The sequence below is a fragment of the Pongo abelii genome, chromosome 8 (genome assembly GCF_028885655.2).
Source record: "Pongo abelii isolate AG06213 chromosome 8, NHGRI_mPonAbe1-v2.0_pri, whole genome shotgun sequence".
NCBI classification, from domain to species: Eukaryota; Metazoa; Chordata; class Mammalia; order Primates; family Hominidae; genus Pongo; species Pongo abelii.
The window spans coordinates 117,845,881-117,865,150 of NC_071993.2; the positions used below are offsets into that span (position 1 = coordinate 117,845,881).

The 19,270-nt window shown below is 47.4% G+C and overlaps 1 protein-coding gene across 1 annotated transcript in view; it reads left to right on the forward strand.

The window, feature by feature from the left end:
* RBM20 (RNA binding motif protein 20) overlaps positions 1 to 19,270 on the forward strand; it is a 199,481-nt gene that overhangs the window by 176,277 nt on the left and 3,934 nt on the right. Inside the window, exons 10-13 of the mRNA XM_002821143.6 lie at positions 3,737 to 3,841; positions 4,940 to 5,600; positions 7,134 to 7,268; positions 14,711 to 14,832. Of these exons, the coding sequence (XP_002821189.3) occupies positions 3,737 to 3,841; positions 4,940 to 5,600; positions 7,134 to 7,268; positions 14,711 to 14,832 (1,023 nt within the window). The remainder of the gene's footprint in view (positions 1 to 3,736; positions 3,842 to 4,939; positions 5,601 to 7,133; positions 7,269 to 14,710; positions 14,833 to 19,270) is intronic.

Sequence of the window (19,270 nt, forward strand, 5' to 3'; positions counted from 1 at the left end):
AACCCACTCTTCTCCCTCCCCACCGCTGCAGACCATCTCAACACCCCAACCCACTCTTTTCCCTCCCCACCAGTGCATACCAACTCAACACCCCAACCTGCTCCCCTCCCTCCCGCCACTGCAGACCATCTCAATACCCCAACCCATTCCTCTCCCTCCCCACCACTGCAGACCATCTCAACACCTCAACCCCCTCCTCTCCCTCCCTGCTTTCCTGTTTTTGGTGGCATTTACCACCTTCAAACCTATCACTTAATGTCTTTATTTTACTTAGTGTCTATTGTCACCCCCAGCTCCAGGTGTAAACTTCACAAGGCAGGAAGTTTTGTCTGTTGTGTTCACTGCTCTGTTCCCAGTCCCTAGAGGAGGGCTTGGCACAGAGCAGGTGTCCAATGAGTACCTGTTGAAGGTATGAAGGTTGGAACCCAGACTCTGGAAGCAAAGGCCTGGCTTCTGAGAACCAGGTCAGACCCTGCTTTCTTCTGCCTCACTTTTCTTGTTTGTAAAATGGGTGTGATCACAAGGCTGTTGTAGTACTTTAAAGAGGTCATGCTCATTAAAATATCCTGAGCTCTCTGGAGAAAGTTCCCATGGTTGAGAAGCCAGTGTGCGTGCTGCTCCGTGGTGATGGGTGGCCACGTCCATACCTGAGACCCAATCCTGGCCACAGGACCGTAAAGAGGAGGAAAGAAATGAAGTCACAGATAAGGAAAACATGGGAAAGAAACACTGCTACATCCTACTGGGAGGGAGGGTTCGAGAGTGGCAGGCCCAGGTGACTAGGGAAGGGAAGCCAGGCTAATGACAAGTGGAGCCAGGCCAGTGTGATGGGACCATGGCTGACTGAAAAAGTGGTGCCATCTGTGGGGCCGGAGCCACTGCTCAGCTCCATTCTACAGCTGCCATGCAGGAATGCATGCCACGCTGTCAAATCTCCCTTTTCTTGGAGCAAGACAAATGTCTAGTATAAACCAAAACATACCTGTGGGCCAGATGCCATCTAGAAGCCCCAGAGTGTAAACCCTGGTATATATAACCAATCCATAAGAGGTGAAGATTTTTAAAACCTTTATGCTTCAGAGCCTAGACAAGACCCAACCACGTGGGAAGACAGGTGAGAACTTGTTAGTCACCCCACCCCCTTCTACCAATTTCATTATTTTATTGACCAATATTTGTGGAGCACCCAGCACTGGGACTACAGTTAGTGACACTGAAATGACCCCTGGGCTCGTGGAGCTCATAGTCTAGTGAGAGAAATGCTAATCCAGTGATTTATTAAATGAACAGAAGAGCTTGAGTATTAAGTGCTAAGAAGGAGATGAAGGTACTCAATGCTGTGAATGCCTGTGATAAATCTGAGCCTTCTCAGGGTTAGGCTGTGCCTATTGAGATTTGGAGGCATGGTGAGTATTGACTGGGTGAAAAGGAAGCGAAAAGACAGAGGAAGCAGCATACACAAGGGCTTCCAGCAGCTCCAGGGCTCCAGCATTGCCGTAGCAGAGAGCTGGCATTAGAGTAACAGGAGGTGAGGCCGACTTGTCAACAGGGCCTACACTATGCAGGGCCTTGTAGGCAGGTTGAAGATTTTTGCCTTTATCCTAACTACCAGGGGAAGCAAATGAAGTATTTAAGCAAGAAAATACAGTGAGGAGGCTGGACACAGTGGCTCACGCCTGTAATCCCAGCACTTTGGGAGGCTGAGGCAGGCAGATCACTTGAGGTCAGGAGTTTGAGACCAGCCTGGCCAACATGGTGAAACCCTGTCTCTACTAAAAATACAAAAAAAAAAAAAAAAAAAAAATTAGCCAGGTGTGGTGGCAGGCGCCTGTAATCCCAGTTACTCGGGAGGCTGAGGCAGCAGAATTGCTTGAACCCAGGAGGCAGAGATTGCGGTGAGCTGAGATCATGCCATTGCACTCCAGCCTGGGCAACAAGAGCAAAACTCCATCTCAAAAAAAAAAAGACAATATGGTGAGGATGTGATCATTTTTGCATTTTGGAATGATCATTCTTGATTGCCTTGGGAAGAATAGATTTTGGGGGAAGGTACAGAGCAGAAGTGGGAGACCAGTTTGGAAGTGATTCGGTAGCCCGGGCCATGTGGTGGCAGAGCCCTGCTTGCAACAGTTGGCGTTTCAGTCTTGGTCTGTGAGCTGCTGTGGGCAGCTGGGGGCACCCGTTGCACCTGTCTGTTCCCCTTAAGCTGCTGCTCTCTCCTGGAAGTGATCCCACAGCAAAGGGAAGCTCTGAAAGGTTGTTTCCTTTGCCTGCAGGGTGGAAGAGCAGGGGTCTGCTTGGTGGAGGGCTTTCAGCCCGGCTAGCAAGACTGTCCCTGCCTCTCCCAACTTGAACTGAAGGGGGTCCCTTTACTGTGTTGATCTGGGAGTGTGGCTGCAGGAACTGCTTGGGAAGGGTAAGGATTATTCATTTTGACAAGAGAGGGCCATGGATAGTTGATTCAGAGAGATAAAAATAAAGTCACCTGTTGGTAGAAGCTATAATAGCTAAAAAGGTATTTGTAGCTGCTTTATACTCAGGCTAGTGCAGTAGACTTCAGCAAAGCTTTCAGTGGAATCTTCCACAGCAAACACTGGAAACAGAAAGGACTTGAGGATTTGAACCATGTATCCCTGTCCAGTAATAACTGGTGAATCCAGTCAGCCCTGAGCTTCTGCTCCAGCTGGCTCCTAGTCAGCTCAAGGGGGTGTGTCTGACTGTAAGAAATCAGGACGAGAGTGGTTTACTTCGAACCAACCTCAGCCAAGCATGTCCTAGAACTGCAACTTGCCCCTCAGAAAGCCCAGGAGTAGTCATTGATTTGGTGGCCAAAGTTTAAGTCATGGGAGAATATCCCCCAGAAACTTCTATTGTGGGGGTTGGCAAAGTTTTCTACAAAGGACTAGATAGTAAATATTTTAGCCTATGTGGGCCAAGAGGCAAAATTGAGGATTTTACGTAGGCACTTCTATAATCACTTAAGATGTAATTATCTAAACATGTAAAATTCATTCTTAGCTCACAAGCTATACAAAAACAGGCTGCAGGTCAGATTTGGCCTGCAGACTATAGTTTGCTGACCCCTGTCTTAAAGGTTGGGTAGAGGCCCTAATTCTGAAACCAAACACCTGCTTTCAATTGTTCAGTTTCACAGACATGCGCACTACTGTGAGGGCCCTGATTTGGGGGAAGGGAATACAAGGAAGGAGGAAAGGGAGTGTTAGTTTGGTCTATCACTCTAGGACAGAGGGCAGAAGAAAGGTGTGAGGGCACTCTGACTGGGTGACGACGCCCCTTCTACCTATAAGTATCCTGAATGATTTTTTTCATAGCCAAGATGACTCTGTTGGGGAAATGTCGCCGTAATGGTTAACCCCAGGGTCTTGGCCGGCCCAAGTCAGTTCAAGTTTTGTTGCTTCTACTCTGCAAAAAATACTGAGTCTGCCAAGTATTTCTGCCCCCTAAAGACATCGGGCCAGGCTTCAAGACATTTCTCTGCCTCCATTTGTCTGTGTGACTGTGAGCAAATTACTTAACCTCTCTGAACCTCAGTTTTCTAATCTATAAAATGAAGATGCTAATAGCAGCTGCCTCCGAGGGATTCTGGGAGGATAAAGGAAATGCTGTATGTGAAACCTGTCTGAGAGCTGGGACCTGCATTCAATATCATTCTTTTTTTCTTCTCCCTGTCACTGCTGACTGTTGATTTGGTTTGCTCTGTTCTTCCTTTGGTAAGGCTGGAAAAGAGGAACAGGAGGGCATGGAAGAAAGCCCTCAATCAGTGGGCAGACAGGAGAAAGAAGCAGAGTTCTCTGATCCGGAAAACACAAGGACAAAGAAGGTAAAGTTTGTTTCAGATTCCGCACTTCTGCCATGAGGGACTGAGTCACAGGAGTCCCCCTTTTACCCGGTGATGTCCTGCTGGATGGAATATGGCTGAGACCCCACCATTAGTTCCATGAATGAACCAGTCCTCCTAGCACTACTTTGGAGGAGTGGCTGTGCCTGGAATCTTCGGACAGTTTTTATTGAAGCAATCTTTACCCACATGTCTGGGCTCTGCTCACTCTCCAGCAACTTGGCTGTGTTCCTACGAGAAAACATGTGCCCAAAAAAAGACTCAGGCTTCAGAGCCAGGCTCCCAAAATAGACAAGTCCCTTGGCGGGGATGGGGTGAGAAGCTGCTTTGGGCACTCAAGCTGGGGCCCTGACTTCAGCAGGCCCAGACCCTAGGATTAACAAGCCATCTACTGTGCTTGTATAGATTGTTTTACTTAATTAAAATGAAAAATCCAGTTACAGTTCTCCTGGGGTGGAGCTGCCACAACAAAAAGAAATGTCCTTGGAACAGGGCCATCTTCGTGCCTTTCCGGTCAGGAGAGGCAGGAGAAATGAGTATCGCTGGCAGGGAAGCTGACCTCTTAAATCTGTCTGTGGAGTCGGGAGTCCATGGGCTGCTGCAGATGCCAAGGGGAAAGTTCTAGAAGGGGGCCTAGTAGGAGCTTTGGCTGTGGAAGTGTATGTACCTCTGCTGCGAGAGGGTGCTTGGGGGGAATTTTGTGAGGGGCTTTGCTGCAGTTACATTTAGTGATGACCCAGATGCAAGAAAGACGCTCCAGTAAGTATTTAGAGTTTATAACTTCATTATTCATGCATTCAAAAACTGTATATTGAGCACCTATTATCTACTAGGGCTTGAAATTATTTGTGTCACTTTAAATATGGTGGATTAAGCATTAAGGGCCTATTCCAAACTTTGAGCATCACCCTAAGGATGAGTTTGTGCTGTGGGACTTGAGTGGTTCGCAGTAATTGTACCAGGTAGAGGTAAGAGTGCTCAGATTCTTCCTGATTTGAGTGGTCCTTGTGGCCAAGTCTTGTGCCTTCCAGTTGAATGCTCTCAACCACCCTCTGACCTCCATTCTGCATTTTCGTACAGGAACAAGATTGGGAGAGTGAAAGTGAGGGAGAGGGGGAGAGCTGGTATCCCACTAACATGGAGGAGCTGGTGACAGTGGACGAGGTGGGGGAAGAAGAAGATTTTATCATGGAACCAGACATCCCAGAGCTGGAAGAAATTGTGCCCCTTGACCAGAAAGACAAAATTTGCCCAGAAACATGTCTGTGTGTGACAACCACCTTAGACCTAGAACTGGCCCAGGATTTCCCCAAGGAAGGAGTCAAGGCTGTAGGGAATGGGGCTGCAGAAATCAGCCTCAAGTCACCTAGAGAACTGCCCTCTGCTTCCACAAGCTGTCCCAGTGACATGGACCTGGAAATGCCTGGCCTAAATCTGGATGCTGAGCGGAAGCCAGCTGAAAGTGAGACAGGCCTCTCCCTGGAGGATTCAGATTGCTACGAGAAGGAGGCAAAGGGAGTGGAGAGCTCAGATGTTCATCCAGCCCCTACAGTCCAGCAAATGTCTTCCCCTAAGCCAGCAGAGGAGAGGGCCCGGAAGCCAAGCCCATTTGTCGATGATTGCAAGACCAGGGGGACCCCCGAAGATGGGGCTTGTGAAGGCAGCCCCCTGGAGGAGAAAGCCAGCCCCCCCATCGAAACTGACCTCCAAAGCCAAGCTTGCCAAGAAGTGTTGACCCCCGGTAACTACCTCCCCTTTCCTCACGGGTGGTCGGGTTGATTGGACTCCTGCTCACCTGATAAAGTATGAGCATGTGCAGGCTGGAATGAACATAAGTAAGGTTTCAACTAGCATTAAAGTGGGTACGGAAAGTGATTTAGCAACAAAGGCAAGCCTCTAAAAGCCTGGCTAAACTGTTAGCGATTTTAGGCAAGTGGTGTAAAGGAAGTTAGATAGGAGGCTGCATGTTTTCTGAGAAGCAAACTCAGGGAAGACTTCTCTGCATTTACAGGAGCCCAGATGGACTTGGATAACTAAAATTAGACTGAGTTATCAGCAAAAGGAGATCAGGAGGAGCCTCATGCCTGCACAGCAGAGGGCCACCCAGGCTGTTATTTCTGTGATGGGGGCAGGAGTAGGGGAGGCAAGAAAGTAGTGGAAGGGGAAGGAACAGAGGCTCCTTAAAGGGTACAGCTGTTCCCCTTCTTACTACCTCAGACCCATTTTTTGCTAGAGTCTGACGGTGATACAAGACTTGTTTCAGGATATTCTCTCACTCCATTGGAGGTGACGTTTTGTGCCTATGCCCGGCACTGTGACATCATGAAAGAGAGAGTTTAAAATAGGCTAAGCCCCATCTTCTCTGCCAAGTGGAACTTAGGATCCATCAAGGGGTTTGCGGGGAGGGAGGGAGAGTAGCCTTTAAGATTCTCACTGTAAAAATAATTAGGGATTTGCTTTTACGGAAAGCCTGTAGCACACCAGAGGTTGAAGTGGGAGTCGGGCAGAAAATACAGAGGAAAGGGTTAAAAATGAACATTTCAACCCAGAGCCCTGTGGGTGGCATGAGCTGTTAGGTAACTGGGAGGCTTGGGATTTTTTCCGTGTCAAGCTGACCTGAGCTGTTTTTTACCTGCATGGATCTGCGTTTCCATGGAAACCCCGCCGTGAAATGCCTTCTTGTTGCTAGAGAAACCCTGAGGCCCAGGCTCTGTCTAGAGAAGGCAAGAATAAAGGAGGAGTGAAATCTTCACCTCACTCCAATCAAGCCCCTTTTATTTTGCAGTATAGGTCTCAACATGTGCCAGTGTTAGAGGCTTATTAGCTGACCCAGTGTTTGGGGTTCATATTTAATAACAGCTTGACGAGCTTGGGGAGAGAATGACATTGCCTGTTTTGCTAGCCTCGGTGGACGTCAGCACAATTTTTGCTCGTCAGTAATTCCTCTGCCTGCAGAGATGGACTGATACTGAGATGGGAGGCATGGGGGGTGGGGGGTGGATCTTCTCAACTGAAGGCATCAGCAGCCCATCCCCCTGGGCCATAATGCAAAGATTCACCAAGTTTTATTGTGTGTGGCATTCTTTTGGCAGTGGAAAAAGCTCCTAATGACAGTGCTTTGGTTCTAATTAGCAACCATTGCCCCAGCCTTATGTGATTAAGCAGTCCAAGGGACAATTCCCAATCATACTATGCAGGGATAGAATTTCAGGGACTCTTTGAGGCATGTTGTTTTTCCTTTTTTTTTTTTTTGGCTTTGGTTCATGTTTTGCAGAAAACTCCAGGTACGTGGAAATGAAATCTCTGGAGGTGAGGTCACCAGAATACACTGAAGTGGAACTGAAACAGCCCCTTTCTTTGCCCTCTTGGGAACCAGAGGATGTGTTCAGTGAACTTAGCATTCCTCTAGGTAAGCAAAACACACAGTCCTTCCTGAAATTCAGGTCTAGGAATTAACAGTTCCATAGCAACCTCAAGAGCTTGAGAGGGCTTTATGTCCGTTTGTTGTTGACATCGTTTTTTGTTCTTTTGAGACAAGGTCTCGCTCTGTCACCCAGGCTGCAGTGCAGTGGCATGATCTCAGCTCACTGCAGCCTCAAATTCCTGGGCTCAAGTGATCCTCCCACCCCAGCCTCCGGAGAAGCTTGGACCACAAGTGCACACCACCAGGCCCGGCTAATTTTTTTAATTTTTTTTTGTAGAGATGGGGTCTCCATATGTGGCCCAGGCTGGTCTTCAACTCCTGGGCTTAAGTGATCCTCCTGCCTCAGCTTCCCAAAGTGCTGGGATTACAGGTGTGAGCCACTTCACCTGGCCGGCCTATCGTTATTTTAAATGTATGATGCAATAACCTAGATTTGCAAGGGGCGGCTGTAAAGTTTCTTGCAATTTCAGTCTCCCGTAGTAGACCAGATACTCCGTGAAAACAGGCCTTGAATAACACTGCCCTGGGACCAAGAGCTAAGAAGTCCCGTTTTTCCTGTCAGGGTATGCTTTATTCTTGATGACATGGAGCCTTTAAGCCTAGCCTTTATTCAGGCAGGAAAGCAGATGCCCAGCAGCCTCCATAAAGTCAACAAAAATGAACCTCGTCTGCTATTGTTCCTTGCTCCAGCCCTTCCCAGAACAATGCTACATATTTTTTTCTCTTTAAAGCACCAACTTTTCTGAGGCAATGATGCTGAATAGAATGTGTTTGGGGCAGACTTCCCCTAGTTCATAGAAAGGGTATTGAACAGGGAGACCTGGGCTTCTGTTCTTCCTACTTATGGGTGACTGTGTGCCCTCAGGTAAGTCATACCCCTTCTTGAGCCTTAGTTTCCTCACTGTAATTTAGACAGTGATTTTTTCAATGGTGGAAGTGTTGGGAATGAAGTGGGGAGGGAGTTTACTGATGGAATCATCTAGGAATGAATCCCTTTTCAAAGAGGAGAGTTAAGCAGAGTCTCAGGGTAGGGAGTGAAGGCACTTTAAGAAAGTTCCCTGGGAGATTCTGACACAACCACTAACCCAGCAACTCCAGCCTACATCATCTTTGAGTCCTCGCATTAGCTCTGAAAGGTTGGAAAGTAATTAGATAAAGTAGTAGCAGCTGCTCAGAAGGAGAGCTCAGGAAAGTGTCACCTGGGAAAGTGTCACAAGGAAGCATAAGCAGCACGGGTCATCTGATGCCTGATGACCACGTGTCTGATCACGCAGGGAGGGGCTAGTCAGTATGGAGGCTCTTCCTTTCCATCCAACTTGCTCGTTTTTTCCCTTCTCCTTTAAAAAAATCTCTTACTATTTCTTTCCTCCAGGTGTACCATTTTTATAGTCAGATCTGGAGAGCAAACTTCCTTTTTTTTTTTTTTTAAGGGATAAATTTGCTGCACAGCATCTCCCAAGACAAAAACATAAGAAAGAAGGAAAAAGAAATACTAACCTTAGAATAAACTGAGATGACCCTGGGTATTTTAGCTCTAGAAAACAGTTGCAAAGGCCACCCTGCAGGAGAAGAGAGGGCTCCTTCATGCATTCAGTCAGTCAGCAAATACTTACTGGATAACATGGTACTGTGCTAGATACTCTGGGGTAACCAAGAAATATAAAGCAAGTCTCTTGTCATCCAAGAACTTGGAACCTAATTGATACTAGCAAAAATTAAGAATAAATTCTGCTACCTTGTAATTTGTGTTTTATTACTGTTTTTTATTATAGAAAGTGTGAAAGATTATTGTAACAAATTCAAAAAATGAGAACCATATCAAGTCAATATTAAAGGTCTGATTGATCTCTTCCCTCCAGTCTCTCCCCAGTCTCCAGAGGTAGCCTACCACTGTCATGCCCAGTTTTTCTCTCACAAAAATAGGATCACACTACACACATAATGTTCTGCAAGTTCACTTAGTAGCAGGTCTTAGACATTTCGTCATGTCAGTACATAGAGAACACATTCTTTTTAACCACTGCAAATATTCCATTGTAAAAGCTATGCTATAAATGACTGATCTTTCCTCTGCTGGTGAACAGTTAGGCTGTCTGCTCTTTTTCCCATTTTAATAGCTAAGCTTTTATTGTTAACATTCCCCATGCAGGCACCATCCCTAGGGATCTGTATGTATTATCACATTTGACCCTCTCAAAACACCTACGAGGTAGGTGCCGTTTTTACCCTTATTTAACAGATAAAAAATCTGAAATGCAGAGTCACACAGCTAATAACTGGCAAAAGCCAGAGTCAGGGTCAAATCCCAGTCATCTGACTCTAGAGCCATGTTCTTAGCTTCTGTTCTCTGCTGCCTTTCAGATGTGCTTGTTCAGTGGCATGTGTATGCCAGTGTTCCTGTGGGAGAGCGTCCTAGCCAGGGGTTTGTAGGGTCGTATGTATTTGCATTTTAAATTTTCATAATTGCTACTAAATTGCACTCCAAAAAGATGGTATCAGTTTTCCCTGCGATCTTGAGTGAGAGTTCCCAATATCCACCTCCCATTGGATTTTATCAGTTTTTAATCTTTCCCAACCAGTTAGGAGGAAAATAGTATCACGCCTTTTTAAAATTGGCTCTATTGAGTTGTAATTGATATACAGTAAATGCACATCAAGTGCATAGTTTGATCAGTTTTGAACTACAAATATACCTGTGAGACCATCACCACAATCAAGACTGGAACAATGTTCATCATATCCCAAATTTCCTGTCTCCTATGTAACCCCTCCCTCCCCACAGTGCAAATCCCAGGTAAAGGATCTCCTTTCTGTCACTAAATATTAGTTTGCATTTTCTAGAGTTTTATATAAAGGGAATCTTATTGTATGTGCTAGTTTGGCTTCTTTTGCTCAACATCATTGAGATTCATCTGTACTGTTGGGTGGATCAGTAGTCTGTTTCTTTTTTTTTTCTTTTTTTTTTTTTTTTTTTGAGACAAAAGTTTTCTCTTGTTACCCAGGTGGGAGTACAGTGGTGTGATCTTGGCTCACTGTAACCTCCACCTCCTGGGTTCAAGTGATTCTCCTGCCTCAGCCTCCGGAGTAGCTGGGATTACAGGCACCTGCCACCACGCCCGGCTAGTTTTTTGTCTTTTTTAGTAGAGATGGGGTTCCACCATGTTGGCCAGGTTGAACTCCTGACCTCAGGTGGTCCACCTGCCTCAGCCTCCCAAAGTGCTAGGATTACAGGTGTGAGCCACCGTGCCCGGCCAGTCTGTTTCTTTTTATTGTTGAGGAGTATTGTGTTGCATATATGGATATATCACATTCTGTTTAGTTATTCATCTGTTGACAAATATTTGGGTTGTTTTCAGTTCGAGGCCTTTACAGATTGTACTTGTTAATAGTCTTCAGTTAGCTTTGAGACTCATTATCGCATTGGTCCCCAAAGGAGGAGTATGGTATGAGGTTCTGCATTTGACAGATAAGGAAACTGAAGTCCAGAGACTTACCCAGGATGACATAGCAAATGCAGGTTAGAACTCAGTATTTCTCTGCCTGGGCAACATAGGGAGACCCCGTCTCTACAAAAAATAAAATAAAATAAAACTAGCCAGGAGTGATGGTGCAAATCTGCAGTCCCAGCTACTTGGGAGGCTGAGGTAGGAGGATTGCTTGAACCTGGGAGGAGATCCGGGCTTCAGTGAGCCATTATTGTGCCACTGCACTCCAGCCTGGGCAGCAGAGTGAGTGAGACCCTGTCTCAAAAAAAAAAAGGAAAAGAAAAAAAAAAACAACTCAGGATTTCTGATCTCAGATCACTCTGTTCTCCAGTTTCTTCCAGTTCAGGCAGCAACACAGTGTAGGAAAGGCAACATTTGTGCAGAAACTACGAACACAGTCTGTGGAATCTGATTCCCTGAGTTTAAATCCCCTGTCTACTACTTACTGGCTGGATGACAAAGAGCAACTTATTTAACCTCTCTGCTTGGATTTCTTCATCTGTGAATCAGCTATAGTATTAGGAGGCTACTACTCAGAGTTATTTTGAGGATTAAGTGAACAAATACAGGTAAGGTCTTAGTGGCTTCCAGTGGGAGGTACTTAATAAGGATTGTCTATTATTATTATTCACTCATGAAATATTTAAGACCTATTAGGGCTTCTCTCACTGGGGCTGCATAACCCTTTACCCTCCAGGACTGGTCACTACTGGCATGGAGACTTCTAGGGAGGTGAGAGACAATTTTTTGGCTTTGTCCCATGGAAAGCATAGAGTTGAAATAAGGGATGTCAAGGACTGGGCTCCCAGGTGGGAGGAAAGGGAGGCCAGTCGCATTGCTCGGGGACCGGGGGTGGGCATGGCTGGGGAAGTACACTGTGCGTGAGATCCAGGCCAGCTCTGCATGACCCTGGCCAGCGCGAGCCTGCCAAGGCTTGCTCTCAGTAGAAACAAACAGCGTCGCCTGCAAAGTGCAAGCTCCCTCCTCTATCCGTCCCAGCTTTACTAGGATGACAGAGTTATAATTACCCATGCCATGAGCTGTTATTAGAAGCCAAATGCAGCTTTAGTGATCCTAGTAGAGGCTGAAAAATGGAGGACTGAGTGGCTCCAGAACATATCAGGGCCGGGGCAATATGTCTTGATGCTGCCTCTTCATGTCCCCGTCACATTCCAGAAGTGTCCTGAGTTGTGCCATGGGATTTGTGGTGTCTGCAGCAAGCCCCATTTATTCTGGGACAAGTTACCAGCTGTTGGGGTTTCTCCCCACCCAGGCTTCTCTTCCCCTAGTGCTGCCTGGGAGCTGCCTGGTAGCTGCCTGGTACTGCCTGGTACTGCCTGGTACTGCCTGAACCTGCAGAGCAGGGGCCAGGGAATAAAGTTGCTACCAAACTGTGGAGCCGGGCTCCCCAGGTGGCCTTGGGGAGAGGTTGGGGTTCAGGTGAGAAGGACAACATTTAGGCAGTTATTAACAACTTCTGTGATGAAATATTTAACACATGTCTCCAAACCAGTATTTTTTGAGTACCAGGCAAAATGATAGGTGCTTCCCCTAAACATCACTTACAGCATTATTATTCCTATTTCACAGATGAGGCAACTCATCTCAGAGAGGGTAAACAGTGTGCCTGAGGTCACACAGCATAAGTAAAAGAGTTGGGTTTGCCTCTACATTGTATTTTCTCTCCATGACACTGTGGCTTCCAAGGTTTTTGTTTTTGTTTGTTTGTTTGTTTGTTTGTTTCACAGTAGAAGTCTTTGTTCAAGTGAAATCGCTTCCAGAACTGACAGAAGATAGCTCTAGCTACACTGCTGGGGGCTTTGGCTACCAGCTCAATCCCTGCTTCAGGGTCTGTGGTAGCTCCTAGGGCATCTGTACCCCTTCTGGGGGTCCCAGGACAGGGACTCAGAGGACTCAACAGGGGGCTTAATAAAAACCCCAGGGCTTCTTTCCTAGTACCGCCCAGCTGGCTCATCCTCCAGAGGCTGGGACGGGACTGAGATTGTGGCTCTGATCAAAGCCCTCCTTTTTTCCCAGCTGCCCCTCTCCTATATTGCGGGGGTCTCGGCTCCCTGCAGAGCAGCAGCAAAGGGAAAACTATTTTGTAACAACGAGGAAGGAGGCAGACCTTGCTGAATGCGCCTCTGCCAGCACCAACAGCCAGGAGCCAGGACCTTTTTGTGAGGTGGAGGGGAGAACTGACCCCCACAGCCCAAGCTGGGGCCACTTTTCCATCCTTTGCAGAGAGGAAGGGAAGGACACTCAACCTCCCTCCGGGCACCTGGGCCTGAGTGAGGCCCTCTCACTTCTGGGGACCACTGCTGAGGGCATGGCGTGTAGCCTGTGACATGGCAGTTAGAGAAAGCCAGGCTGAGGACACCGCCTCAGGCCCCGGACCACAGCCCCACTGTCAGTCCAGGCAGGCCTCCTGGGCTCCCTCCTTCCCTCCCACCTCACTCTCTCAGAGCTGCCCTTCACACTGATTAAGTGGCTATTTTGAAATGGAAAAACAGTTCTAATGACAAGTCTAGGCTGCTTCCCTCTGACAGGGTCTCCTAGGCACTTAGCTCAGTGTCCTGGGAGGTGGGGGGAGGAAAGTGAAGCCACCCAAGCAGCTAGGCTTGCAGTTGGCCACGCTGTGCCTTGGAGCAGGTGCTGTCATGAGTAGAGACCTTGCCTGTCCCAATCCCTGCAAGAAATTGTTGTTCCCCTGCCTGTGCCATTCCCAGGCCCCTTCCTTCCTTCTACCCAGGATGGCCAGACCTGGAACTGTTGCCCAGCCCCAGCAGAAGAGAGGCTTGCCCCCCAGCCTGCAAGTGGGATTGGGTGTTCCAAGCATCATCCCTCTTTCTTAGTTCCCTGATGGGTCCTGCTTCTCACAGCCCTCACACCCTGCCCTTTGGCTGGCGCTGCACAGTCAGGTGCCTGGTAAACAGGGCATGTGTTCCTACCTCCATTCTCAGGTGAGGAAACTGAGCCCCAGGAGCAGTTCGGCTGACTCTCTCCAGGTCACATGGGTTCTTAGCATCTGGCCTGGACCCTCTCAGAGCTGGGCTCTTTCCACTCCACTGACTGACCGTGTCTTCAAAAGGAGAACTGTGACCTGCAAAACACCTTCGTGGAGGCTGGAGCAGCCACCATCCCTTCAAGGATGAATCCCCTGGCTGTGACATTGTCACTCCTCTCTGGCAGTGGTGCCATTGTTTCCTTTGCTTGGAATCAAAAGGCCTCCCAGAATTCTGGGACTTATATTTAATAAATCACAAATGAAATGCTAATTGATGGTTCAGATGTAAAGACTAGAGGAAGTGGGAAAATGTTAATGATATACAATTGCACGAAAAAAAGAGGACAGAGAATTGTAATTAGGGTATGACTAAAATGGCCCCCCAAAAAGAGGCCTACATACAGGTTAATTATGTGGAAGAAAATATTTGGATTGGAGTGATTCTGGGTGATTTTTTCCTTCCTTTTATTTGCTTTTTTTTCTGTAAAGAACATAATTCTAAAATAAACAAAAATGAGAGAATTCTTCAAGAGTCCTGGTCACAGCAGCTGCAGAGAGAGGTACAGTGTGAAGAGATGAAATCCAACAAGTGAAATATCAGAAATGTCAGAAATCACCTTCATTGTTCTTGGAAGGAGGCTGATAGTAGGAGAACAGGCCAGCGGCAGGCCATGGGATGGCTAAGTGCTTACCACACCGCCAAGTCCATCCCTTACATTCACAACCACCTGTGAATGAAGTGGGTGTGAGTCTCTTTGTGACTGTTCTGCAAATGAGGAAACTGAGGCTTGGAGAAGCTCGGTAACCAGCCAAGGTCAACAGCAAGAGAGGGGTGGAGCTCGTGGCTCCCATTTCTACCTGATGGCTGCCAGGACACAGGGGCCTGCCTCCCATGCCATCCTAACCCTGCGTGTCTATCCCCCAACCTTCCCCAGGGGTGGAGTTCGTGGTTCCCAGGACTGGCTTTTATTGCAAACTGTGTGGGCTGTTCTACACGAGCGAGGAGACAGCGAAGATGAGCCACTGCCGCAGCGCTGTCCACTACAGGAACTTACAGGTATCCACCCTCCTTGCCCAGCATGCCAGGGGCTCCCCAGTCTCCATAACCGGGCCAGGTTTCTGGCGTCCTCGGCCTTGCTTGCCTCTGAGTCTAGCTCCCACCTGCAAGGCCTACTCAGGGCCACAGATTACTTGCCATTCCCCAAGCACATCAAGCTGTTTTCTGCTTCTGTGTCTGTCTCCTTCCACTACACGGAGAACTCCTAATCTTCCCATAGACTTGATTCCATCAGGCTGCTCTCCACGTGGTGGCTACCTCCCATGTTGCTCCTAGCACATGTCTCTACTTTAATACTTAAAACATCCTGTTTGGGTTGGCTTTGGCAATATCCACCTCTCCCTCTATACTGTGAGTAACTCAAGTTAGGCCAGTGTTCCTCTGGCCTGTGATTGGGACTGACCCCTTCCCATAAGACTTGGATGTTCCAGTTTTTCTCTGTTTCTGTTCCCCTATGCAGGTATCCCTGCTTGCTAGAATAAAAAAAACACTGCTTTGTTCTTTTTAACTGTTCATCCGTACAGCAAATACTTATCACAGGCATGCTAGGTATCAGACACTATTCTAGGGACCAGGGATACTGTAACAACAACAGTAAAGTGGACAAAAATCCCTGTTCTCATGGATTTTTCATTCTAATGTAGGTGACAAGCGATAAATAAAATAAATGGTATAGTATGTTAAAAGGCAACATATAAAAAATACTCTATACACTGTATTTCACCCAGTCTGAGGTGCCATCATTTGTAAGGCACCGCTATTTTTTGGTACCAATTAGAAAAAAAAATGTTGCAAACCAAGTGATGAGACTACATCAACTGTAAAATGCATTTTTATTTCAGAGATATTAATGTGTGAAAAAAATGTGTCTTAAGATCAATGAAATATGGTAATATGTTCTATAATATATACCTAATTAATATCTAATATATTAGAATGTGGTTTTCACGATTAACTTCTGGCATGGGCTAGGTTTTGATAGCTTAACAGAAGACATGGTATATCAGAGGGCCGGGGTAAGTATCTCAAGATACCTCTTGTTTTTACTACAAGGAATCAGACTAGTTATTTGAACCACAAGGCTTTGACGCAGGAAGTCCTCACAGTGGCTGTGCCCAAGTCCCAGGCTAGGCATTACTATTATCATTAAATTGTTTAAAAGTGACTGATCTAGCCGTTCTTAACCAGGGACATGAAGCAGACTCATCTGGACAGTGTTTCTAAAATTCAGGTACTAAGTTAGATATTTAGGAGAATTTGGAGGTGGAAGGCAGATTGCAGGAATATGTAATTTGAGAAAGTTCTCCAAAAGATTCAAATGTGCACCCCTAGTTAAAAAAAAAAAAAAAAAAAAAAAAAAACTCACTCAGATAGATATGGGCCAATTGTCTTGTTTAATAATTGAGAAAATTGAGGCCCAGAGAAGCTATATAATTCATCCAAGTCCACGCAGATAGTGAGTTATTGGGCCTAGGATCAAATCGCCTGATTCTGAATCACTTTCCTCTTTTTACTCTACTATACTTGTCTTGGAAACTGAGACCTATAATGTCATGGCCTGGATCACCATGTGCAGAGGACTATCATAGGCTATGCCCAAACTCAAGTCATTTAAGCCTCTGATTTCCCTCCGGAGAGCAGCTTCTCTGTGACTGAGGCAGCCACAGCACCTGTGGCCCAGGACTAGGCCTCTTCTGGGGCAAGGCAAGAAAAGGCCTGACTTGGCCAGAGCAGGAGGGTCAGACTGGGTCCCACAAAGCCAGCTGAGGGAAGTCATCTAGCTTGAAGACATAATCATCCCTTTTCCTAACAAGATGAAACCTACAGAATGGTAGGGATGGAAGGGTTCTTGGAAATCATCTGGTCCTGATTTTCCCAAACCTTCGTCTTTGTACCAGCTGGCATCTTTTTGAAATGCAGCTTCCTGGGCCCGGCACAGTGGCTCACGCCTGTAATCCCAGCACTTTGGGAGGCTGAGGCGGGTGGATCACAAGGTCAGGAGTTCGAGACCAGCCTGACCAACAGTGTGAAACCCCGTCTCTACTAAAAATACAAAAATTAGCCAGGCGTGGTGGCGCGCGCCTATAATCCAAGCTACTCAGGAGGCTGAGGTAGGAGAATCGCTTGAACCTGGGAGGTGGATGTTGCAGTGAGCTGAGATCACATCATTGCACTCCAGCCTGGGTGACAGAGCGAGACTCTGTCTCAGGAAAAAAAAAAAAAAAAAAAGAAATGCAGCTTCCTGGATCTCACCCTACACTTGTTTTCTCATTTTCTCTAGGGCTAGGCCTGAGAGTCTGTATTGTAAACCGTCCTTATATCAGGCTCTGATAGTCGGTGTGAGAACCTTTTCTCTCATCCAGCATTTGCAGTGGTATTGTGCAGCCCTTCAGGGGGCCACACAGTTCAAGGTCACCTTGGAAGTTAGGAAGAGTTCAGACTTGCCAGGGCCTCTAATTCTAATTCATGTATGTTTCCCAGGGCAGTGGACTGCACTGTGTTCTGAGCCTCTGGGCCATGCCCCCAGGCAGACTCCCCTCCCCGCAGCAGGCCAGAGCCATTCTTGTAGTTCTCAAGTGTGTTGGGGTAGACATTGGTTAAGCCCCTCGTGCCAGCCAACTGCAGTGCAGCTTTACCTGGTGCACCTGCTGGGGAGCTGGGAGTTTCCACCACAGGCTTCCCACATAGGATTTCTGTCAGTGGCTTTGACAGAATGCCTCTGTCCACACAGCCTCCCCTACCCCAAGCAGCAGGTAATGGCTGACACTTAAATCAGGCAACTTTTAAACTTAACACCACTGACAGGCCTTGAGTTGGGACCAGAGGTTGCTCCTAAAGGCAGGGAGCAGGTTGAAGGAGCCTCCGTTCTCTCTGAGCAGCCTGTGCTGTGCCCCACGGCTGGCCACGGCTCTGCAAGAACCCACCCAGAGTGATTCAGAACAACAGGTGGAGCCAGCGCTCGATAGGAAAACTAGATACATGCTTGGCTCCAGGCCCTGGAGCGGAACGTGTCCATGTACCGGACGCTTGTTCACTTGCCTTCTTCAGCACACGGTTTACCCTCCCTGAGCCAAGGCAGAGGACAACCCGGGCGCTCCATCAGCAGCTTCGCCTGCTGCCATCCACCGTTTGCTCTTCTCCTGATCGGGCTGCACCCATTTCTGGAAGCCAACTGCAGTCTCTTCTATGGAGACAGCAGGCAGACCTGGTCATCTCACATACACCCTCTCATCTGACCCACAAACCATCCCAGAAGGGAGGGTGAGGACAACACTGTTCCTCCCATTTAACAGATTAGGCATCTGAGGCTGGGAGAAGAGGAGTGGCTTTCTCCAACTCATATGGCTGGTGCTACTAATAAGAAAAGGCAACATTACTGAGTGTTTATTCTGTGTCAAACGCTGTGCTGAATGCTTTGTGTTGCCTCTCTTCGACTTCACCGCAACCTTATGTGGTTGTTACTGTTATTCCCCTCCCTTCACAGATGTCAGAGATATTTGATAACTTGCCTGCTTAGGGCTAGGATTTGAACCCAGGTCATATGACTTCAAAGTGCACACACTTAACTACCGTACTGGTCTGCACCCTTCTGTCTCCTAATCCAGTGCTCTTTGCCTTTTCCTTGCTGCCCTGTCAGAGAACCCCAGCTGGGGCCTCAAACCTGTCCCAGTCTGCCTCACTGTGTTGTCTCCAGATAGCCCAAGAGCAGCCCGACCTGCCTCGAGGTGTTGGGCCGAGGCCAGTCATAGCAGTGAGTGTTCTGGGGTCATGCAGAGGCAGCCCTCAACGATAGAACTGACAGGCCCATTTTTAAATCCATCAAAAGACCTCCAAGGCTCCCCACCCACTAGCCTGCCCTGACAGGAAACAGGTTGTTAAGAGTCTCAAATGTCAGGCAGTGGTGCTGTTTTGCACAATTGCCATAGGCCAGCGCTCATTTACCCTGCCTTCCAGCTTCCCTCCCTCTGCCTTTTAAGCATAGATATGTTGCCTAGAGCTTGGGCTGTTTCTGGAAAACAGAGTTGTTTTGGGAGTTAAATGAGCTTATTTAAGTCAAGCAGTCAGAACAGCACTTGACACTAGATAAGGGCTTTGGAAGTGTTCACTATTGTAGCTGTACTTTCTACTCTTTCTTTTCTTTTTTTCTTTTTTCTTTTTTTTTTTTTTACGGAGTTTCGCTCCTGTTGCCCAGGCTGGAGTGCAACGGTGCGATCTCAGTTCACAGCAACCTCCGCCTCCCGGGTTCAAGCGATTCTCCTGCCTCAGCCTCCCAAGTAGCAGGGATTACAGGCATGTGCCACTACATCCAGCTAATTTTTTGTATTTTAATTAGAGATGGGGTTTCTCCATGTTGGTCAGGCTGGTCTCAACTCCCGACCTCAGGTGATCCACGCGCCTTGGCCTCCCAAGTGCTGGGATTACAGGTGTGAGACACCAC